The 25,060-nt window shown below is 44.7% G+C and overlaps 1 protein-coding gene across 3 annotated transcripts in view; it reads left to right on the plus strand.

The window, feature by feature from the left end:
- The window catches only part of PTPRO (protein tyrosine phosphatase receptor type O), a 212,254-nt gene that overhangs the window by 116,336 nt on the left and 70,858 nt on the right, over nucleotides 1-25,060 (plus strand). For 2 of the 3 annotated variants that reach the window (XM_053257391.1, XM_053257392.1), the window contains exons 3-8: nucleotides 8,639-8,797; nucleotides 12,391-12,543; nucleotides 15,449-15,901; nucleotides 20,723-20,884; nucleotides 22,502-22,704; nucleotides 24,668-24,788. In XM_053257391.1, the coding sequence (XP_053113366.1) occupies nucleotides 8,639-8,797; nucleotides 12,391-12,543; nucleotides 15,449-15,901; nucleotides 20,723-20,884; nucleotides 22,502-22,704; nucleotides 24,668-24,788 (1,251 nt within the window). Of the gene's footprint in view, nucleotides 1-8,638; nucleotides 8,798-12,390; nucleotides 12,544-15,448; nucleotides 15,902-20,722; nucleotides 20,885-22,099; nucleotides 22,232-22,501; nucleotides 22,705-24,667; nucleotides 24,789-25,060 lie in introns of those variants that run through there. The other variant, XM_053257393.1, reaches the window with a different exon arrangement.

Consider the following 25,060-nt stretch of genomic DNA (forward strand, 5'->3'; position numbering starts at 1 on the left):
ACCCATACCAAAGAAAGGTGACCTAACAGATTGCGCAAACCATTGCACAATATCCTTAATTTCTCATGCTAGCAAAATAATGTTCAGGATCATCCAATGCAGATTAGAGCCCTACATGGAAAGGGAAATGCTGGATATTCAAGCTGGTTTCAGAAAAGGCAGAGGAACAAGATACATCATTGCTGATACATGCTGGATAATTGAGAAAGCCAAAGAATACCAGAAAGAAGTCAATATGTTCTTTATTGACTACAGAAAAGACTTCTATTGCATCAACCATGTCAGGTTGTGGAATATTCTCAGGAAAATGTGCATCGCAGAACATCTCATTGTTCTCATGAGAAACCTATAGACAGGACAGGAAGCCACAGCCCAGACAGAACATGGTGAAACAGAGTGGTTCCAGATCAGCAAAGAAGTAAGACAAGGTTGTCTACTTTCTCCTTATTTATTCAATTTATATGCTGAACATACACTGAGAGAAGCTGGATTGGAAGAACATGAGCGTGGTTTTATAGTTGGAGGAAGAAACATCAATATCCTGCACTACGCTAATGACACCACTCTGATAGCTGAAAATGCGGATGATCTGCAAACTCTACTAATGAAAGTCAAGGAGCACAGTGAAAAAATGGGACCACAACTAAATGTAAAGGAGACTAAACTAATGACAACGGATACAGCAGACAGCCTCAGAACTGATAATGAAGACATTGAAGAGATGTATAGCTTCTGCCTTTTAGGATCAACCATCAACAGTAAAGGATCCATCGAGCAGTCAAGAAACACACCACAGACTAGCACTTGGTAGAGTTGCAATGAAGGCCTTGGAAAGGATATTTAGATGCCATGACATGTCTGTACCTACAAAGATTAGAATCGTTCGAACAATGGTTTTCCCCATGGCACTCGATGGATGCAAAAGCGGGACTTTGAAGAAGCAAGATAGAAAAAGTATTGATGCTTTTGAACTTTGGAGCTGGAGAAGACTTTTGAGGATACCATGGGCAGCCAGGAAAACAAACAAATGGATCATAGAGCAAATCAATCCAGAATTTTCACTCGAGGCACAAATGACCAGGCTCAAAATATCATACTTTGGACACATTATGCGAAAACCCAGCTTCCTTGAGAACTCCATAATGCTGGGGAAAGTTGAAGGGAAGAGAAGAAGAGGACGACCAGCATCAAGGTGGATGGACTTGATTACAACAGCAATGAATGCACCACTGAGGGAGCTCAAAGGCCAAGTTGAAGACAGATCATCCTGGAGAGAATCTATCTATATGGTCGCTAAGAGTCGACACTGACTTGATGGTGCTTAATCAATCAATCAGTCAATCAATCATCTATCTAAAGTGCTTTGGGAACTTTTGTTGAAACATGGTATATAAATAATCATAGTAGTAGTAGTAGTAATACAGATATGGGTTATTGCCTGCCTTTATTGTATTGCATGGAAAACTGAAAGTATTATACATGTTCAGTGTTGGGGTCAAAGAGCCCCCACAAAATGCTGTTGTAATGTTCATTCTTTGTCTATAGATACTTAGAATAGAACCTGTTCCTTCCGTATTTTGTAAGAAAGGAGCATACAGCTGGGGAGTTATTTCATGGATTTTGGGTGGGTATGAATGCTGGGCAGACTTATCCTTTTGGTGGTTGTCTTTTTTTTTTTTTGAACACCAAGTCCCTCTATCATGACTTTATGTAGCATCGTGTTGAAAGGATGGTGCGGGGCAACTGCTGGAAGGAGAATGGGTCATAGATCGGTGGTAGAATATCTGCTTTGCATGCAGAAGCTCCCAAGTTCAGTCTTTGGCATCTCCAGGTAGGGCTGGGAAAGATTCCAGCCTGAAACCTTGGAGAGCCATTGCCAGTCAGTGCAGAGTAGACAATACTGAGCTAGGTAGCCCAGTGGCCCAGCTCAGTATAAGGCAGTTCCCAATGTTCCTAAGGTGAGCCAGAAGCAACATCCTACTGCTGCTGTGAAACATGTGATGGTGGCAGAACAAGTTAGCTGGGGGAATTTGGGGTTACCTTTCCCTGCAACAGCGTGATGATGCGATGAGAGGTGTATGGCTGGCATGTGGTAGTGCGCTCGGTGACAGCAGGGGAAGCATAGTGGTGTGGTTGGGGAAGCACACTGGTGGCATACCCCTGGTCTGCTCTCCAACTGGCTGTGCCCCTGGCATGAAGCCAAGGATGAGAGCATAAAGACAGCTGCCAACTGGCTCCAAGACAATTTCTGGGTTTGTTTCTCCTATTGAATGAAATCTGCAGCGGGAGTTTCAGTCCCTTTTATTGATGCTTCCAAGCTAGTATTTCTCTTTCTGGAAAGCAATTTGAAATCTTGCAATTAAGATGACCTGCTTGTACTGGCCTTTCTCCATCTAGAGGCTTAGAATTTAAGGCAAGCCTAATAACGCAGCCATGGCTGGGTCTGATCAATACTCTTTAATTTCTCTCTCTCTCCGGTCCCAGCTCTTTATTGATCTGGCTCCTTGTCGTAGGGCTGATCACATTGAGGGAATCAGAATGATATGTTCCTGAAATTGGATAGCAAGCTGTAAACCTACCACCTCTTCTTGCTAGGGGGAGAAAAACCCCAAATCCGTGCTTTGACTGGAATAGTGCCTAAAGCGAGTAACCAATGTGATGCAAAGAGTTTTGCATCACATGAAACACATTACTTTTGTGTTTCAACTTTTTATGCTGTGTTAAGCCGCGCAGAGGCGGAAATTTGGGGCAGCATACAAATTTGATAAATAAATTAGATAAATAAAAATAAATAAGTAGGGGATTGTAAATTAAAAACATTTAAACAGACCTTCTGCGGGCTATAACCAGTGTTCCCTGTAACAGGGATTCCCAGATGTTGTTGACTACGACTCCAATTATCCTCAGCTGGAATGGCTTTTGGCTGGGGATTATGGGAGCTGTTATCAACTACATCTGGGAATCCTGTTGCAACCTGGAGACCCAAAAGGAGACTAACTGTGACTATGTCTCCTCTGACCATGAAAGGGCTGTCGGGTCAAGATTTCATCAGGTCAGACACCCAGGCCATCAGGTTTCAGGCAATGGGGCTACCGGCTGGCAGATGGAAGGACCAGAGGCAAGAAGTGTGGTTGAACGCAGACGTGAATAAGTTTTTAATGATGGTAATCAATGGGGAGGAGAGGACAGAGACGTGTCTGATGTAGGCAAGCAGGTGGTCAGATTCTGAAAGACAATAATCTAGGGAAGGAAAGGCAAGGCACCGAAATCAGTAGAGCAGTTTCTTGGTATGATGAGATACTCATACGGAGGGTAACCAAACCTGGGGCAGCAGATATATAATGCCAACCGGACCCTTATTGGCTCCCCAGATCACCTAGTTTGGCTGGACTGATGAGATGCAGTACAGCTTTCTGGCCATTATCTGAGTGGCACTGCAGAGCAGCAAGGATCAGATCCATAGTTCTCTCTGCTTGAGAGATCTTCCTAGGGTTGCCAATCCTCCAGGTTTGCCTGGTGTCTCCAGGAAGCCACATCAATCATCATCAGTTCACTACTGAAAGCAATCCTGGATATGTTAAGGCAGGGGGTTCTCAACTCCTGGTACTCCAGATGTTGCTGAGCTACAACTCCCACTATCCCCAGCCACAATAATAAATTGTGGTTGGATAATGGGAGTTGTAGTTCAGCAGCATCTGGAGTACCACAGGCTGGGAACCCCTACATTAAGGGTATGGTATTGTGAACAATATTGGGAAAGATATTGGGAAATGAAATGTTGAGAAACTAAATACTGGGAAACTAAAACCTCCCAGAATAGTTTCCTTCAGAGTTGGCATCGCTAGCTCCCCCAGTTGTGTGGAGTAAGGTACCCCAAGGTATCCTGCCACATTCCCTGGTCCAACCCCCGTGGCACCTTATAAGGGGTGCCTCCCTGCTTTGCTTTTGATGTGACCCTGAAGAAGCAACGCAAATGTGGCATCTCTCCATTCATTCATTCATTCATTCACTCGTATTGATTTGCTAGCTGCTGCTGTAAGGAAAACAGAAGATGGCAGGAAAGGGAGACCATTTACAAAGACTTCCACTTAATCCAATAATCAGATAATGAAATCAAAAGATCAGAGCCAAAATAAATGTGTAATAAAAATGAATACAGCTTCCGCTTCTTATTTGATTTCTTCTAGGAAGGAGTAACAGGGTAATTCAATCAGTCACTCTATAAAGTTGCCGTAATTAGAAAATTGTAATGTGATTATAGCATAGGAAGCCCGTGGAAGGCACAGAGCAATGAAAGATAACTACCGCCCTGTGTGCCTCCACCCAGTACATGGCAGACTGGATCGTTCTGGGGACAGAAAACAGTACATTATACTGCCTGACCCTCTCAATAAAGAATCTCCCACAAACCAAAACTCGCTACCTAAGTGTGGAGAGCCTGTCCAAATGCTACTAGTCAAGGGGTCTAAAGGCAACTCCACACTTTATGTGAAGAGGAGAGGAGAGCTGGTCTTGTGGTAGCAAGCATGATTTGTCCCCTTAGCTAAGCAGGGTCTACCCTGGTTGCATATGAATGGGAGACTTGCTGTGTGAGCACTGCAAGATATTCCCCTCAGGGGATGGAGCAGCCGCTCTGGGAAGAGCATCAGAAGGTTCCAAGTTTCCTCCCTGGCTTCTCCAAGATAGGGCTGAGAGAGACTCCTGCCTGCAACCTTAGAGAAGACGCTGCTAGTCTGGGTAGACAATACTGAGCAAGATAGACCAATGGTCTGACTCCGTATATGGCAGCTTCCTATGTGGACAATCTGAATGTTGCAGGTAAACCAATGCTACACAGATGTTTCATGGAGGATGTGGATGTTTCATGGAGGCTGTTTATTTTAGTTTGTGCATATAAATATTTTCCAGTTTTGGAGCACTCTTTGTTTTCAGAACTTCCTCATGGTTCGTTCTGGACCCAAATGGCTCTTTGCATCATTCTCTGCTGGGCTAGCAACTATAGTACCACCCTACACCATCTGCAGTGGTGCTGCAGAAGTGAAGCAGAGACCAGGCCAGCAGGCTGTCATGATGGTCCAGGGAGTCTGGCAGTGCTAAAGTCTTCAGTTTGAGACCCTCAATGCCTTTCACCAGGGTACCCATAGGGACATAGGAAGCTGCAATATACTGAGTCAGACCACTGGTCCATTTAGCTCTGTATACATGGACTGGTATACACAGACCTGTATACACAGACTGGTAGTGTCTTCTCCAAGGTTGCAGGCATGAGTCTCTCTCAGCCCTATCTTGGAGGAGCCAGGGAGGGAAATTGCAACCTTTTGCTCTTCCCAGAGCAGCTCTATCCCTTAAGGGGAATATCTTCCAGTCACTGCACAAGGCTCAATTGGTGCCATGTATTGTTGGTGAGGAGGAGTGCAGCAAGGAAGGAAGCCTGCTTCACTGTGGTGTCTCCACACATCGAGTCTCTCATTCCAGTGCAGACTCTGCTTAGCAAAGGGGACAAGTCATGCTTGCTACCAGAAGACCAGCTCTCCTTCCACACCAGTAATTTCTGCAATGCAAAGTCAGGAGCTGCCCTGAAAGCCTGCACGATCATGAGAGATGGGAAGTGACTTCTAAAACAGGATATGAGAGATGTCTGAAAGATTTCTCAGTTTGCCACCTTGTTCTTTTAATTTTTGTATTAATTCAAGTTTCCAGCACATTCAGCACAATCAAGTGGTAAAGCTTTCCTGGATTGTACCATTTCTGACTACAGGTGGGAGGGGTTGCATGTTTGAATGCTGCCCCCTATGGGGGAAAATTTCCTGCATGTTGAAAACAAAGACGTCAAGGAGAATTTTGTGCTGAGCCCTTTCCTTCCCAGGACAAAACAAAAATGCAGCTGCATAGCACGTCTTTCACCTAATGTTTGCTTTGGTTCTGTGCCATTTCTGTCTGTGGCAGAAGTGGGCAACATGAGGTTCTCCAGCTGTTAGACTACAAGTCCCATCATCCACAACCAGTGTTCCATCTAACAGGATTTCCCAGATGTTGTTGACTGACTGATTGGTTGATTAAGTGCCGTCAAGTCAGTATCAACTCTTAGCAACCACATAGATAGATTCTCTCCAGGATGACCTGTCTTGGCCTTTAAGGTCTCTCAGTGGTGGTGCATTCATTGCTGTCATAATCAAGTCCATCCACCTTGCTGCTGGTCATCCTCTACGTCTCCTTCCTTCAACTTTCCCCAGCATTATGGACTTCTCAAGCCACCTGGGACACATTATAATGTGTTCAGAGTATGATAGTTTGAGCCTGGTCATTTGTCCCTGGAGTGAAAATTCTGGATTGATTTGTTCTAGGACCCATTTGTTTGTTTTCCTGGCTGTCCATGGTATCCTCAAAGGTCTTCTCCAGCACCCAAGTTCAAAAGCGTCAATACTTTTTCTATCCTCTTCAAAGTCCCGCTTTTGCATCCATAGAGTGTCACGGGAAAAACCATTGTCCTAACTATTCTAATCTTTGTAGGTATAGACACGTCATGGCATCTAAATATCCCTTCCAAGGCCTTCATTGCAGCCCTACCAAGTGCTAGTCTGCGGTGTATTTCTTGACTGGTGGATCCTTTACTGTTGATGGTCGATCCTAAAAGGCAGGAGCTATCTACCATTTCAATGTCTTCACTATCAATTCTGAGCCTGGTTGTTTACTACAACTCCCACAATCCCCAGCCAAAGGCCATTGCAGCTGGGGATGCTGGGAGTTGTAGTCAACATTTGGGATTCCTTGTCAGAGTGAACACTGCCCCCTACTCCAATAAATTGTAGCTGTGAATGATGGGAGTTGCAGTTCAACAACAGCTGGAAAACCTTACATTGCCCACCCCTGGTCTCTGAGACCACATGTTTGAGTGCCCTCCCTTAGAACATTTCCCTGGTGTTATGGCAGTGAGCATGAATTGTCCCCTTTGCTATGCAGGGTCTGCCCTGGTTTACATTTGGATGGGTGGCTACTTGTGAGCAGTGTTTGCAGCAAGGGGCTGTAGGTCAGTGGTAGAACTTGCATACAAAATGTCCCAGGTTCACTCCCTGGCATCTTCAGGTAAGTCTAGGGAACTCTCCTTCCTGAAACCTTGGAGAGCTGCTGCCAGTCAGTGTAGACAATATTCAGCTAGGACTCAGGCCTGCTCAACTTAGGCCCCCCAGCTGTGTTTGGACTATAACTCCCATAATCCTCGACCACAGTGGCTAATAGCCAGGGATGGAGTATGTATGTATGTATGTATGTATGTATGTATGTATGTATGTATGTATGTAACTTCTATACCACCCAAACTTTCATCTCCGGGCGGTTAACATAAAAACAATTAAAACACATATACAAGTTAAAACAATGCAACAATTTAAAAACAGCCATAAAGTTAAAAACAGACAGTTTTAAAAAGCTGGGAAAGCTTGGGTGAAAAGATGGGTTTTCAGGTGTTTTTAAAAAAATTGCCAGAGATGGGGAGAATCGTATCTCAGCAGGGAGTGCATTCCACAATCTCGGGGCAGCAACTGAGAAGGCCCGTCTCTGTGTAGCCACCAGATGAGTTGGTGGTAACTGGAGACGGACCTCCTCAGATGACCTCAATGGGCGGTGTGGGTCATAGTGAAATTGGATAGCAAGCTGTAAACCTACCACCTCTTCTTGCTAGGGGGAGAAACCCCCCAAATCCATGCTTTGACTAGAATAGTGCCTAAAGCGAGTAACCAATGTGATGCAAAGAGCAGAGTGGATTGCAGAGACCTGAGTCTTAGTCCCTGTTCACACAGGGTGCTCCTGGGCAAAACACAGTGTGATCCCTTACCTACCTCACAAGGTTGCTGTGAAGACAGTAGGGCACCCAGCCTTATACTGTTGTTCCCCTGCAGAGGAGAGAAGAGCTGGTCTAGGAGAGGAAAGCTGGTCTTGTGGTAGCAAGCATGACTTGTCCCCTTAGCTAAGCAGGGTCCACCCTGGTTGCATATGAAAGGGAGACTAGAAGTGTGCGTGCTGTCAGATATTTCCCTTAGGGGATGGAGCTGCCTCCATCTCACTCACTGCCTCATTCACAGGCATGCATACCCTGTTCACATACTTGCACTGCAGTAATAATATACACACTAATAATAAAACAAACACTCTCAGAGTTGCCCAACACACAACAGTGTATCAGGCTTCCTTCTTTGCTGCACTCCTCATCACCAGCAACACACGACAGCAACTGCCACCAGGCCTTATGCAGTGACAGCTTTTTACATTTCTAAGAAGTCAGAATGTTTGTTATCATTCCATAAGACCTCGGAAGCTGAGCCAATAGCTAGGCAGGACTCGTTTTAGTATATTGAAGCCAGCCTATTATGGGAGTTGTAGACCAACATCTGCAGGAGGGCCAAAGTTGAGCAACCCTGGCCGACACTGTATGAGGCAGCTTCCTATGTTCTTATGTCTTTGTTAAATATAATGCCTGGGAAGTTGATCTGTATCAGAATTACTGTGGGATTTCAATCCTTTCTCCTGCTATCATCCCAGTCCAGATTGGTTCCCTGTGCCTATTATTTGACCAGGCTCTCATTGGAGGAACAGAATATTTTGACTAAATATGTATTCATTCTTTCTTTTCTCTCTTTTAAAGAACCTCTACCTGTCACCAGTGTTTCCATCTATGACTATAAACCATCACCAGAAACTGGAGTATTGTTTGAAATCCAGTATCCAGAGAAGTACAATGTTTTCACCAGGGTGAATATAAGCTACTGGGAAGGAAAAGACTACCGGACAATGCTGTACAAAGGTGGGTGGAAAGTGCAAATAGATGTAATCACCAATGGAACCCCACATCAGTGTCTGGATATGTTTTATGCATATGAATGTAATAACTTCTCTGTATCCATACTCCCTTCACTCTCTCACACGCTTGCTCATTCACATGCATGCATACTCTGTTCACATACTTGCACTGCAGTAATAATATGCGCACTAATAATAAAACAAACACTCTCAGGGTTGCCCATCACACAACAGTGCAGCAGGCTTCCTTCTTTGCTGCACTCCTCATCACCAGCAACACACGACAGCAACTGCCTCCAAGCCTTATGCAGTGACAGCTTTTTACACTTCTAAGAAGTCGGAATGTTTGTTATCATTCCATAAGACCTCAGAAGCTGAGCCAATAGCTAGGCAGGACTCATTTTAGTATATTGAAGCCAGCATGTTTACAGCCAAGAGCTGTGGAAGTTTCAAAGACTGCAACCCATGTTTACCTGAGCTGTTTTTCTTTTGCTGAATGTATCTTGATTAAGGGGTGTTTGTGCAAATTGCCAGGGCTTTTGCAAATCTCTGTGTTCTGTGCTCAGATATGATGCCTTCTGCAATCATAACAAGTGCCCTATTGTTATTATTATCGAATATATGTAACTTCCAAGTGTGTGTGATGGGGTTGGTTGCTCATGCGCCAATACTTCCTCTCACCTTCTGGAACATTTAAAAGTTTAGAAAATTCAAACATGATGTACACTCCACCCCATTACAGAAAACTGCCACCTCAGATGCTTAATAAGTTAAAATAAGTGTCATCATTTTCAATGGAAGGCTGGGCCTCTGGATGGCAAACAGTCAGAAATGATCTGTTCTGTGTTTCAAGTCCCTGCCTACTTTCCTTTTTACAGTACTCATGTTACCCATCAACTTCAGCTGGCCATCTAAGAATCTGCATCACTAATACTCCAAACCACAGTTAAAAATATAAGTGTCCACAAAGGGGAGAAAATCACACATAAAACACAACAGTCACCAACAGCCAAAGAAAGTGCAGTGAAGGAAGAAGTACTGGAAAAGAGGGAGTGGAAGGAGGGAAGGGAAAAAATTATCCAGGAAGGGGGGGGAGGGAGGGGGAGAGGGAGGGAAAGGAGACTAAAATAAGGGGAGAGGGAGAAACATGAACAACCGAAAGCTGTTGCCCATCATTCTAACTGTTATTTTTGATGAGCCTTTGGCCTAGTTAATAATATTTTAATACTACTTTTCAACAAAAAATAAATAAGTTGGTTCCCTGTACCCAAAGGGCCCACAATCCAAAAACAAACGTATGATAGACACCAGCAGCAATCACTGGAAGGATGCTGTTCTAGGGTTGGATAGGGACAGTTGCTCTCTCCCTGCTAAATATAAGAAAGTCACCACTTTAAAAGGTGCCTTTTTGCCCATTTAGCAGGAGTAACATGTTATCCAAACCTGGCTTTCAAATAGATGCACAGGTATCTATTTTAACCAATAACTACCTATTGTCCTTGCATCCACTCAGAGAAATTTGCTGTAAAAATTGAGCTTATCTAGTCAGTTTCAGATTTAATGCACTGAGCTATTATTCTGATTTCTATTTCTGATGCATGTACTTAATGGATATTGTGTGTGTTAGAGGGTGGCATAGGAAGGAAGCGTACGCCTCCACAGGCAAGGTATTGCAATTAGGTTTCCTCTACAATACAATTTTGGCTTTTAGTTCTATAAATATAGACATATCATGCTCAGTCCTTATACTCATCACATACCAAATGTGCAAATATTCCATTAAGTATGAAATAACAGACAATTTGCACATCCGATGAATAATGCATTTGCTTGATGATTACCGTAGCATGATGGCATTATTACTACTCTATTTATCTGAATCCAAGACTAGGGTTTTTTTTCCAAATTCTTTGAATAGGGAGTCATCTCAAATTCAGAGTACTCTTCCTTTTGGGTAAATACAGGTCTAACCTGTATTTAACCTCTATTTTTTAAAGGGAGCTGTCTTAAATTTGGAGTCATCTTCTGTTTGGAGAAATACGGTATATACAAAGACTCAGAAGCTAAAGGCTGTCCTGTAGGATTCAAGCCACAGTTGGGGTCCCCAGCCCTGATCACAAAAGAGATTCAACACATGTGCATTCTGTGTATGATGCATGCATGTACAGATCTGTACAAACAGACAGTTATTCACACATTGGCTAGGTTCAGATGTACAGGATAGCCACAGTTATAGCTGGTTGAGGTTGTAACTGCAGTATGCCCAAACATGTGAAACTACGGCTTCGGGCCAAAAGCCAACTCTGGTTTGCCTCGCCAAACTCCAACTGGAAACTTTGGTTATCTCTAAGTTTTGCCGCCAACAATCGAAGTTTTGCCACCCAAGCATTACATCCAAATGCTGACTCAGTTATAACCGCAGTTTCCTGCCTATTCCAAACTCTAATCATAGAAGAGGTTGGGCATCAGAGAGGGGCGCCCCTCTCCTTCAACTGGAGTTTGGCTGGCCATGGTTTAGGGCACATTTGTGGTGTGATTTGGTGTTAAGAACTGAAACATCGGCCATGCTTAACTCCAGTTAATTTGTATGTCTGAACTGGGCAGATACTATGATAATTCTGTGGCAGCTTGAACATTGGGTTAATTTCAGTAGGACTGCTCATGAGCAGTGTTCCCTATAACATGGACTCCCAAGTGTTGTTGACGACAACTCCCATAATGCCCAGTGGCAATGGCCTTTGGAGATGTTGGCAGTTTTATTTATTTATTTATTTATTTATTTATTTATTTATTTCTCAAATTTGTACACCACCCCAAACTTTCATCTCTGGGCGGTTTACAATAATGTTGTAGTCAACATGTGGGGATTCCTGTTACAGGGAACACTGGTGAGCAACTCACCCAGAAATAATTGTTACTTGCTTTGGGATGAGGAGCAAATTTGGCTAATTGCTAAGTGATAAGAACCTGCATATCAGCACCATCTGTCACTTACAATCTCAGTTTTGCATGTTTGGTTTGTTCGCATTAAGTGTGACATCCCTTGGCAATTTGACCTTGAACAAAAAGGGGCCTTTGCATGCAGGAAGCTCAGAGACAGAGAAGATTTTCTCATCGGCTCTTTGAAATGTTTAGTGTCACACAGGTAGGGCTGCCCTAGGAAAAAGAGGACAGGTTTCTTGTACCTTTTAAGAGGAGCACAGAAGTGGGAATTTCAGCCGGTGTGGCTTTTCTTTCCCCTGCATGACAAACTGCACCTGCTGAAATGGCCTTTTCTGTGCATCTCTTAAAGGTACAGGAGACCTGTCCTCTTTTCCATAGGGCAACCCTACACACAGAACGTGTTGCCATTGCAATTACTTTCCCAATCCCGACTTCCAGCATTTTTTCCTTGGATTTAGCACTGAAGTGTTCCTGAAAGCCAGGAGAGGTGGGGCAGGGGGAAATCTTCCATAAATTCATCTGTTGTCAGATTTTTATTTTTATTTTTTTGCAAACCTTTAAACCTGTGCCAAGTGATCTTCATAATTCAATACATATCTCATTATCTGAAGGCAGTCTTTGGAATTCTGTACATATTTATTTACTACCCCGCAGATTTCTTCAAAGGAAAAACAGTTTTCAATCACTGGCTGCCAGGAATATGTTACAGTAACATCACATTTCAGCTGGTGTCTGAAGCAACATTCAACAAAAGCACACTGGTGGAATACAGTGGAGTGAAGCATGAACCCAAGCAACACCGAACAGGTAACTCAAGTGTGTGTGTGTGTGTGTGTGTGTGTGCATTCATGTGCACGTACACACAGTGAATTAATTGTGTACTGTCCTCATAAGTACAACCTTGAATCCCCAAATGATGTTGTACTACAACTCCCCCAACAGAATTTTTTTTTAAATGATCCGAGATTGTTCCAAGCACCATTTTGGAATACAAAATGACGGTCTTCTGGCCTCTGTGCATGCACAGCAGCCATTTGCGTGGCTGTGCTGACCACGCAAATGGCCGATGTGCATGTGCAGAGGCCAGAAGACCATGTTGGATTCCAAAATGGCGCTCTAAACACTCTGAACATTCCAAGGCAGAATGGGCTCATTCAGTTCTGAGCTCGGAACAGGCCCTTCATTTGAAGGGCGTCCTGTTCCGAGCTTGGAACACTAGAAATGGCCCATTTCAAGGTGGAACGTTCCAAGTTTGGAACGTTCTGCACATCCCTAAAATGAATAAAGTAAAATAAATAAATAAAAGTATTGCAGAGTGACTCTCTGGAAGTACTTTTCAGTCATTCCGAAACTGCCCCGTCACACTACACAATTGAGGCTGTCCTTCAGTTTGTACTGCAGTCCTGGCAGGTCCCTAACACCAGTATAGGGCTGCCTGTCCTGTTGACCCTCATGTCTTTATGGAGGGCAGTGATGGTGGCACTGTTGCATCAAACACTGTTCTGAAACATGAGTTCTGCTCAAAACTCTACCTGTGGCATTTTGTCTCAGCTGAAGGGAATTCAGACTGACCCCGGATCTCCAGTCTTGTTACATACAGTACCCATTACAGCACACAAGTATGCAGGCGCAGCCCTACTGATTGGTCTGGCTGTGTGATCTGCTCCTGGCAGCAAACTCATTGCTGACATATTTAAAGGAAGACAAGTTACCCTTTATATCATGCCCTGAGCCAATTGTGCAAAGTGCTATAAGAAGGGAGAAAAATAATCCTGTGCTGCCCCTTCTCTCTGACCTCCCATCCTGAGCTCTTGATCAGTTTATGCCTTGAAGCATGAAGACATAGATTTTTTTTTTAAAGGACAAGATAGCTGTCTTACACAAATTGAAAATGACACTTGAACAAAGCCTGAAACTTATTTTAATTCCGTTTTGGAAGTGTGCCCAAGAATTCCAGCTAATCTCAGAGACCAGTAGACCATGCCATTGTGAGCCAGATGTGTGAATGCTTATTTTTCCTGGTTGCTTTCAGGAGGAAACATCCAGTGAAACCAGGCTGGATGGTTTCAAGTCCAAGAAAATGGCCAAGAAAATGGTGAAGGAAAAGATTATTTTATGTCTAACAACAACATTTTAATATTTCCCTTAGGGATGTGTAGAAGAAATCCTTCAAAGAAACGTTGCTTGTCTTCTCAAAATCCTTTCCCTCCATAAAAATGCATCATATTTCTTTGGAGCAGGAATCTTGAAATGGACCTTGGAGTTTCATTTTATGTGACACTCTGAGTCAAACCAGATGCAATGCTAAAACTCTTCACTGAAGCTTCCCTCGTCCACTAAATTTCATTATCAGCTATTCAGGAGTACAGACAGAGAGAAAGCTTGAGGAACAACTCCTTGCTTATTTTGGGTGGGGGGAGTAGATTTAGTAAACTGAGGGGGGAAATCCTTAAATGCTTAGTGGCAGGGGAGTATCTACACCTCTGCAACCATGGGTCTGTAGGATTTGGACTGTAGTGCACAGGTAGAGTTTTTAGCTCCTCCCATCTGAGCCATGGTCCTGAACACTGTTCCCTCTAACAGGGATTCCCAGTTGTTCACTACAACTCCCAGCATCTCCAGCTGCAGTGGCCTTTGGTTGGGAATTTTGGGAGTTGTAGTCAACATCTGGGAATCCTTGTTAGAGGGAACAGTGGTCCTGACCAAAAAAACCCTGAAGGCATCTGTGGGAACTTCCTTCCTGGAATGAATAGCATCTTTGAGGGAGCAGGATTTTTTATCAGAAGTGTAATGTGAAGGGAAGGTGTTAAATATCAATCCCCACCCCATCATCACACACACACACACACACACACACACACGCCACACACCTAATTCTGACTGGAGTTCCCACTCCTGCTACTGAAATGTAGGGTAGGGGAGAATAAAAGCTCTAATGATGTGTTTGGTGTCAATTTTAGCCTCAGGTCTTATAAACTTTGCCTGCTTCGTGAAGAGCTTCTCCATTCATGACAGAATCCCATTAGGACATCCACTGCTGTTAGACTGATGACGCTCATGGCACAGCCTGACTAACCATCTGTGTTAAATTACAAGTCTTATCAAAATTCTGTTTGCTTCTCTCGTAATTCCTTGGATCTCTCACCAATTTCCAGATTCCCCTCGGAATGTTGATTTAGGCAAAATGCAGTGACAACTCTTGAATCCAGATATGAGCACTGAATGCTCTCATGTTGGATGTTGTAGATACAACAGGGAAACCTGGAAGTAACCTACAGAAAGGCAGGTCTCTGGCATACTGGCTTTGCAGGAGTCACAGTTGGATCTTTGAACTCAGAGTGGGAATCAAACAAACGGATATTTATTTCATTCATTTGATTTTTGACAAAAGTTCCCAAAGCGGTTTACATAGAGAAAATAATAAATTAATAAGATGGATCCCTGTCCCCAAAGGGCTCACAGTCTAAAAAGAAACATAAGGTAGATACCAGCAGCAGCCACTGGAGGGATGCTGTGCTAGGGCTGGATAGGGCCAGTTGCTCCCCCGCTACTAAATATAAGAGAATCACCACTTTAAAGGAACCTCTTGGCTCAGTTAGCAGAAATCCAACCATTCATATTGCTCACAGGAGACTCATGCAGGCTCTTTGTCAATTAATGATTATTAAAGCAAGTGAATGTTCTTAAATGTCTTTTAAAAAATCTTTTCCAGTTCCCTACCCCCCTCGAAATATATCTGTGAGTATCGTGCATATGAACATCAATGATACGTGGGAAGAACAGAGTGGAAATTTCCCAGAAGAATCCTTCTTGGGAACAAAGACCACTGCGGGACAGGAGAAAGTGACTCAGGCTTTGGATGATCTGCCTGAACACCCGACATCAAACACTTCCTTTCCGTGGCCTGACTACCACTTTAACAGCAGTGATTATGAAACCACATCTCAGCCAGATTGGTGGATTAATGAACCAGACTCCCCGGAGAATGAAGACGAGTTCGTTAATGCAGTGCCAAAAGATTACGAGGACAGCAGCCCTACTGTGGAGGTTGGAAAACCTACTCCTGAGCCTCCCTCATTCTTTCCAGTGCAAATGGTGCTGAGTTGGTTGCCTCCAAAACCACCCACAGCATTTGATGGCTTCCATATTAACATTGAGAGAGAAGGTAAAGTTATACACTGCATTGTCCAGAGTGTTGGTCCTCTGTGGTGCTCCAGCAAAGGTTCTAAGTAAGATGGTGGCTTTGGAGCACAGCTGGTGATGTTCCTGGTTCTTGAGTTCATTGTCTTGTCTGCTCATTCAGGCAGAAACCACGATAGGTATTAAGAGAACAGAGGTCGTATGGTGAGTGAATAACTGTGCTTTTTAAAATTGCTGTTCGCATTCCTTTGTCTGTTGCAGTTGTAAACCATGGCTTTTCAGCCTTTCAGCTGTTTCTGGGCTACAAGACCCCAGCTGCAGTGATCAAGAGGGCTGTGCATCCTATCAGTCCAATAGGAATATTGGGCCAAAAGGTCTGCTTTGGGGCATTATCAGAAGGATTTCTGATAGGACAGCAGGGAGCCCAGATAGTGGGAATTCTAACTAAAATCCTTGCTGTTCTATCAGAAATCCTTCTACTTCGGACAGTAATATTGGAACAAAACCATCCTGGCGCTGGTTTTTAAGGACTGTATTCCTGAAATGGGGTGGGGGTCAATAGTAACCCCCCTGGAAGCACCCGCTGACTCAGTGGGTGCTTCCTGTGGGGTAGCCTTGGCCCCATCCCCATTTCAGGGATGCAGTGCTCAAAACCAGGTCTGCAGCCAGCTTGGAGACTTTATCTCAGCCAGCTCCCAACCCTCTTAAAAACTGCACACACTGAGGACCAGCGAGTGCTTCCTGGAGGTTACCCTGGCCTTCACTCAGTCTTCTCTCTCATTTTTTTCATCTGTGAGTGGAATGAGTTTTGTTCTGGGAGGCAGTATCAAGGCAGTGTATGCGCACATGCATTCAGAGTGAGTCCCTCATGATTCAGCCTGAGCGGGATCAAAAATTAACTGAGTGGACATCAACAAACTTGTGAGCGTGCACACTTGTGCATTCCTTAGAGGGAACACTGCCCCCACTCCCTGACTTTGGGAGTAAAGGTAAAAGGTAAAGTTTGCCATCGAGTCGGTATTGACTCCTGGTATCCACAGAGCCCTGTGGTTTTCTTTGGTAGAATACAGGAGGGGTTTGCCATTGCCTCACCCTGTGCAGAATGAGATGCGCCTTTCGGCCTCTTCCTATATCGCTGCTGCCAGATATAGTACCAGCAGGGATTCAAACCGGCAACCTTCTGCTTTTTAGTCAAGCATTTCCCCACTGTACCACTTAAGGTGACTTTTGGGGGTGCAGTCCTTTAAATCCAGGACCGGAGCCAGCTTGGAGAGACCTTCTCTACAATTTGTCTTCTGATTAGGATTATGAGTAAAGTATTGGGTCAATGCTGACCTGATACCGATACCAATGGTGTTGGGGAGGCCATGTCCTCCCTGATTTGCTGGGGGTGGGGGCATATTGTAATCAGATCGGCATTATTTCTGATGGTGCACAGGCCTAATGACCAATCGTCAGGGATACTGGGAGTCGTAGTCCAACATCTGCAGGAAGGCAGTTGTGCAGCTGTGTTGGAAACAGTGGCCCTGAATGGAACCAAGTGCGTGGATAGAAAAGAACTAGGAGTCTTGTCAATCAGTTGCTGGTAGGATGGAAGAAGAAGATAGGAAGCTGCCTATTGGCTCCATCAACCTCAGTCTACCCTGACTGGCAGCAACTTTCTAAGGTTTCAGGCAGGATTCTTTTCCAGCCCTATCTGGAAAAGAACCTGAGACCTGCTGCATGCAAAGCAGATGCTCTGCCACTGAGCTATGACCCCACCCACAAGGGGAAATGGAAGGGACCGAATACATCTCCTCACTTGCTCTCCCAAACACCTAACTGGCTGGCTTTCAGCTTTGTTTAACAGGCTAAAGTACAGTACAGGTTGCAGTGCTGAAATAGGTAACAGCACATGCAGTGCCTGTTTGGAGTGCAATTACCCCATCCAGCCAGAGGAAAATAGTGACTAAGAGATGGAGCTGTGAATCCAGAAGTTTCCAGTCTGGATCTTGACCCTGCCATGAATTCACTGGGTGGCCTTGGGCAACTCAGTCCCTCTTAGCATTTCTGCCAGATTGGCTGAGATGCGTAGGGCAGTCATATCCTTGACCAAAGATGCACCAGCAGGTAACCAAGAACATTGTGAGCTTTAAGGATGTGCACAGACCCCCCTGCCCAAGACATTCCATTTGTTTAAAGAAACGCATTTGGCTTGAAATTCACTTTGGATTTCATTTTTTAAAACCCACAAAACGCCATTTCTGTGACAACCTTAGAACAAATGTGCTTACCCTAGTTTTATTTGAAATTTCACAGAGTGGCTCTACTGTGCAAATATGTGGTCATTGAACAGCTAGATCAGAGGGAACTTGTATTAGCCATGGGCTGCTTTTCAAGTAGTAGTTCCGTGTTCCAACAGCTCCTACAGTCACATATGCAGAGCCTTCATCCTAATGTCTTTCAGCATAGCCTGTAATGATCAGAAGGGGGAAAGAATACAAAATCCCTCCTCTAGCTGTGAGGAGCCCCAGGTAGGCTTCCACCACCCACTTTTTAATAGGAGCAGATTCACCCTTCCAAGGAAACATTCTGGGAGAGTAAAGCCCTCCCTACGAGAAAGGCTTGAGCAGCCTTAGGCCTTCAAGAGCATGTGACTAGGGCGCCCAATGAGGAGTGACATTCTATAATTACAACAAGGATTTATTTAATAATTGGATGATAAGGAAAACTATAGGGGCATCAACTATTACTGCTTACATTCAATGATTTGGAGAAGCCCACCCTCCAAGCAGTTCCTCTAGTTGAGGTCTATTCCTCCCTCAAGCCTGACTATCACTGCACAGTCACTGTTAGAATTTTCCATTACTAATATACCCTAATAGCCAAATTTTAACTATCCCCGCAAGGGGAGAAAAGTCCCCAAATCAAATCCATGACTTAAACTTTTATAATCCCTTGTCTCGGGGACAAAAGTCAAACTAGATACAAATGGATTTGATTTTGGGACTTTTCGCACTTTTGGAGGATTGTTCCTTCCCTCTGGGGGTTTTTGCCTCTCCCTTTTGGTCATTTCCCCTCTCTTTGTTGGGCATTTTTTCTCTACTTTTTTGAACTTTCTCCCTAGCTTTGGGCTTCTAGCTCTAGCTTTTGTTATTTTTCTTTTAATTTTTCATCGGGTCTCCTGTTCGGGGTTCTATCCTTTGTGTTTCTGAGACCAATTTGCAGACTGATTCAGCAGGAGTGGTGAGATGCCTACTGAATTCTTTTATATGTTTAGACTTTTTAAGGTTAGCTCTTCTAATCCTAAATGCCACCCAAATAAAATGTTAACCTGATTTCTGGTGTGGTGCTTCATTTTCTGGGCAGTAGGCAAGCAGCTGGTCAGGACCCAATAACCCCATTGCTAAAATCTGGCTACTTGGGAATAATAGTAATAGAAAATTCTAACACCACAACCTAGCCGCCCCCCCCCCCCCCCCGGCAATCTCTGTTTTCTCTTTGGACTTAGAGTAACAAAGAGGAAGAAGTGAGCAGTGGTGACTGTGTGTCTCATTGCTCTGTAAGAAGGAAAGTGAGTGAATAATCAAGCCACATCAGCTCTCAAAGAGGCTTGCAATGGGGCTCTCTGTAGGCAGCTGTAGCAGCTTTGGAAACACGAGCTGCAACCTGTAAGGCAGCTGTCTGGAGACTGGAACTGAGAGAGCCTTGGAAGAGGTCTTTCTGCAGATAGTTGTATCAGAAGCAGTAGCTGTTGCAGTCATTCGGAGAGTCTTATTCATCGGTGCCAGTGTGAACTGAGACATAGAGAAGTAGCAAGTTAGCCTGTGCCTCTAGCAGGGGTGCAGGATGCTCTTTGGTGGCTGGAGGACCAAGTCCTCTGGTGGGTCCCCCGCCTCCTAGGATTTTCAGTTGCTTGCACGAGCCCCAAGCCGCACCCTCTGTATCGGACAGCCACGCCTGGTGTGTCTGAGGTTAGATGCAGAGGGAGGGGCCAGTACCGGGGATGGGGCCCGTCAGTCAGCCCCTGAAGAGCTTCCCCAGTCAGCGGTTCGTGGAATGACTCGAGGAGGCGGGGGAAGGAGCTCCCAGAGAGAGATTCCACGAACCGCTGACTGGGGAAGCTCTTCAGGGGCTGACGGGCCCTGTCCCCAGTATTGGCCCCTCCCCCTGCATCTGACATCAGATTCAGGGGCGAGGCCACTGCCCAGGAGACCTTCTTCCATCCTCTCCAATCAGCATTTCATTGAAACCATGGCTGGCTGGGCTTTTTTCTTCAGCCCAGCCAGTGTTTCAGTAAAACACCAGCTGGGCAGAAGAGAGGCATGCCTCATGCTCCCAGCTGGAGAGTGTTGGCTGGGTGTGGGGCGGCAAGGGGGTGCCCTGGCTGAGGACAAGGGGGTGCCTTGGTGCCCCCCAGACCCTGGGGGCTGAGGGGGCAGTCATCCTCCCTTAGTCCGTTGTCCCTACGCCTCTGGCCTCTAGAGACTTTTCAGTCCCATCTGATCCATCATTTTTCTGATCAATTCCTGCCTCCTTTTGTATGTTGAGAACAACCTTTCAAGATGAAGAAAGGAACCTGCTTTTTCCTTCACTAGCTGTGTTTTTATGCTTGTGTGAACACTTTTGTTAGTGACTGGTACCACTCGTGTGCCCCATTGCTCATTTATCCCTTTGTACCTGTGCATCCGTTCGAGCCATTCATAATTCCCTGAGTGATGATGACAGAATACAAACCATTTGGATTAAACCCAGATTTGTAGTCCTGCAATACAGCCCTGAGACTCCGGATATGTCAACCACTAAAAGCTGTAGCCAGAAATATCTCAAATTTCCATTAATTCACACATCTTCTCTCTGGCTTTAGAGAACTTCACAGAATTTCTGACAGTGGGTGAAGATATTCATGAATTTGTTGCTGATCTGAAAGAACCAGGGAAATATACATTATCTGTTACAACGTTTAGCTCCTCCGGCTTGTGTGGTGTTCGAGAAAGCCAGTCTGCCAAAACGCTTAGTTTTTATATTAGTAAGTGTACATGCAATCATTTTGTATATTAATATCTGCAAATGTATACATAATAAATGTTTCATTTGGTAAAAGTACTAAATGAAAGGCAGAAACATCCTGTTTGTTGCTTTTTGCTCAAGTCTGATTCTTATCTTTGAATGATAATCATAAAAATTTGGATTGGGGATGCCACAGTGCTGAATTCACATTCCTTTCTGTGTGAATAACACTTTGGCTCCTCCCACTCCTAGGCATACATCATCACGTCCTCACAGACTACTGTGCCAATGTGGTTTTTACTGAGACAAAGCCCCATTAAAGTCTTTGGAAGTAGTGGCTGGTCTGGGTGGGCAGGATCACTCTAGAGCAAGGGTGTCCAAACTTGGGCACCCAGATGTTGTTGGACTACAACTCCCATCATCCCCAGCCACAATGGCCTTTGGCCTTTGATGACGGGAGTTGTAATCCAACAATATCTGCGGATCCAAACTTGGGAAGTGCTGCTATAGAATCTCAAAACTTTTTCACAGCCCAGGGAACATAGGAACATAGGAAGCTGCCTTATACGGATGGAGTCAGACCATTGGTCCATCTAGCTCAGTATTGTCTGCACAGACTGGCAGCGGCTTCTCCAAAGCTCCAGGCAGGACTCTTTCTCAGTCTTATCTTGGAGAAGCTGGGGAGGGAAATCGGAACTTGATGCTCTTCCCAGAACGGCCCCATCCCTTGAGGGGAATTTCTTACAGTGCCCATACAAGTAGTCTCCCATTCAAATGCAAGCCAGGTTAGACTCTGCTTAGCAAAGGGGAAAATTCATGCTTGCTATCACAAAACCAGCTCCCCTCCCTGGCTGTGTAGTCTTCAGTGGCTCACTGAAGTGGTGCTGAAGTCCCAGTGGTTCCTTGGTAATAGTGTGTTTGCAAACATAAACAAATATTATACTTTATATCAGGGCAGCTGATGGGCAGTGGGGCAGAACCTCCTATTCTGGGCCTGGAGGCATCAGAGGGGCTGACAAAGGAGGCACTACCTCACCTGCCTGCACCTGCCTGCCCACTGCTACCCCTTCTCTTTTCTGTCACCGTTGCAAGGAGGCCAGTTGAGTGCTCACTTGCTTGAGGGACAGTAGAGCCCTGGCCTAGAGTGTCGCTATGGAGATGCTTGAAGTCCACGCTGTACTGGTCTGAATTCATTTCTGGTCCATGTGCCTTTTCAATGGGAGAGTGAGAGGCTGGAGCAGAGGAAGAGGATGCTGTCAGGGAAGGAAGGAAGGAAGGAAATCCACTATGATTTCCAGAAAAAATCAGAAAATTCTGTTGGCATCACTGCTTTAGATTTCAAGAGTACTCTTAAAATATCTTACTTGTATGTGTAAACCCCGCACCACCCATAATGCATTTATTTCAGGGGCGGGAGAACTTGGCCCTCCAGCTGTTGTTGAACTACAACTCCCCTCTTCTCCAGCCATGATAAATTATAGCTGGGGATGATGAGAGTTGTAGTTCAACAACAGCTGGACGGCCAAGTTTGCGCCCCCCCCCCCGATCTCTTTGCTCTCATAGGGGAGAGCAAATACCCCAGAGGGAAGGGCCAGGTTTGGGCAGTGACTGCCACCTGCCTCTGGTACTGTTTTAGGTCCTACCGGAGAATGGATAGAAGAGCTGACAGAGAAGCCTCAGAATGTCATGGCGACGGTGCTGAGCGCGACCACGGCTTCGTTATCCTGGACGACCTCACAGGAGAGCAGCAGCAGCAACAATACAATCGTGTCTGTTGTGTCCTTGACGTGCCAGAAACAGAAGGAAAGTCAAAGGCTTGAAAAACACTATTGCACTGAGGTAAGAGATGGAAAACGCTCCCTCCTCTACTAAAGCATGGAAGAAGCAGGCACAATAGAGGCCCTGGGCACCCGCATTCATTGTGCTGCTTAAACACAATTGATACTGGGTATTTCAAAACACTCCAGTGACATTAGCCTGGCCGTGCAGGAAATGATATGTAGAAATTTCAAAACATACCAGGGGTCCTTTAAGCATCTAAGACTGCAGTCCTGCGAACAATTACTCTGGAGAAAATCCTGTTGGATTCAGTTTGGACTTTCTCAAAGGTAAGTATGCATAGAATTGCAATGCATGCTGCTTATCACCTTTGACTATCTTGTACAGCCCATTCTAAAGCTCAGGGCAACGAAGCATACATTCAGAACTTTTCATCCACCAGAAAAAGCAAAAAGGCAATTAGGGCTGCACCAGATTTTCTTGGGCACAAATTTTCAATGTGAAAAAGGGAGCTTTGAGGGTTCAGAAATATTTTGCCTTTTTGGCACAGTTTTGCTCCTCCTCCCTGCCTGTGGCAGCTCCTTTGGCAATTAAAATAAAATATGAAGATGCTTGCTTTTGCCAACTGTGTAATCCTGCCCACCAGGAATATTGCAGCCAGCATGACTGCATCACAGTAATCAGATTTGACTATGTGACATCATGCAGCCAAATCAGAGTGTGTCCTGCCCTCACTCTGAATGGGAGAACATGCCACCTGTTTAGTAGCCCTGCAAATTATCCCTGACATGGGAGGGGATATATTTTAAAGGGGGCAACTTGGGCTCAGCCTTAAAGGCAAAATTCTTGCTCCTCCTGCACATGATGAATAGGGGCAATGTGGCCTATTTCCCACAATGCCCATTTCATGACTAGCACATTGTTCTTGGTCTGAATGTGTTGTGACACTGCTAAACCACTTAAGCCAAGGCCTTCCTATTCTTTAACAGTCAGTAGCTGATCTTCTCTAAGCATTCAGGAGAAGATCACATGCTGATGGACACATGAATACTCCTAGAAGAAGCACAACCTGCTCATATGTCTGATTTTATTGTTATAAACCTCTTTGAGAAGCATTGTTGCTGAAAAGCAAGATAAAAATACCGTAAATAAAATGTTATACTATGCAAGCCTTCCCTTGCATATATGAAGCTACCTTATACCATTGGGCCATCTAGTGCAGCATTGTCTACACCAGGGATTCTCAACTATGGGTCCCCAGATGATATTGGCCTTCAACTCCCATAATCCCCAACTAAAGGCTACTGGGGCTGAGGATTATGGGAGTTGAAGTCCAATAACATCTGGGGACTCAACGTTGAGAATACACTGACTGGCAGCAGCTCTCCAGGGTTTCATATCAGCCTTTTCCAGACCTACCTGCAGATGCCTTGCTACGTGGGGAACTCTTACCCCGCTTGCGGGACCGTTGAGTGTGGTTATAATACAGGCAGTTTCTCAAGAAAGTCTCAGCCACAGGCTTACATTCAAATAAAAATGTGTCTTTATTGTATACAAAATAAGAGGCTTGCCTATAATGCTAATGAAGGACTTCCCATGCAACTCAAACACTCTGGTGGAAACTAGGGGCGTGTAAACCAGCCCAAGTTTGAGCCGGTTCGAGGGCTTGCCCTCGAGCCGCGGTTCAGTTCAAACTTGAACTGAACCCGCCCCCATCCCCCACTAGTCTGAGGGTTCTAATTAAAAACACTTTTTTAAAAAGAGAAATTAAAATATTAGCTAAAATATAAAAATAAAGATTTGATTAAAAGTTTAAAAACAAACACCATATAATCAAGGTACAAAGCCGCAGCAATAGAAACCATCAAATAAAAGCCTGGGTAAAAAGCCAAGATATCACATCATGCTTTCTAAAAACTGTGATGGAGACTGAGGAGCGGATGGCCCCTGGGATAGCATTCCAGAGTATAAGCTATATAAGCTATAGCCCTTTGCTTATATGTGCTTTGTTTTGTATCTTTAGGTGAATACAAGCAGCAACTTCATTGAAAACCTGGTCCCCGGTGCTCAGTATCAGGTTGTGATTTACTTACGGAAAGGACCACTGGTTGGGCCTCCTTCTGATCCTGTTACGTTTGCCATTGGTAACCTGATTCCACATCCTTCGGTTGTTGTGCTTGCTGTTGAACACCTTTTACTGCATTTTTAGTAGCAGCATAAATGTGACATTGCTCAGTTGCATCTTGTTGGAGCTCATAGGGCCATGTGTTGGATTAAATATTTCCTCTCTCACTAGATTACGCACAGGGGCTGGATTAGATGACATGGACCCAACACTTACTTTTGTATGATGGGAAGTGGGAACAAAAACAAGAGCATACCGTATTCTTCACCTAACAGCACCCCTCCCTGCCCC

The sequence above is a fragment of the Hemicordylus capensis genome, chromosome 5, assembly GCF_027244095.1.
Source record: "Hemicordylus capensis ecotype Gifberg chromosome 5, rHemCap1.1.pri, whole genome shotgun sequence".
In the NCBI taxonomy this organism is placed as follows: Eukaryota; Metazoa; Chordata; class Lepidosauria; order Squamata; family Cordylidae; genus Hemicordylus; species Hemicordylus capensis.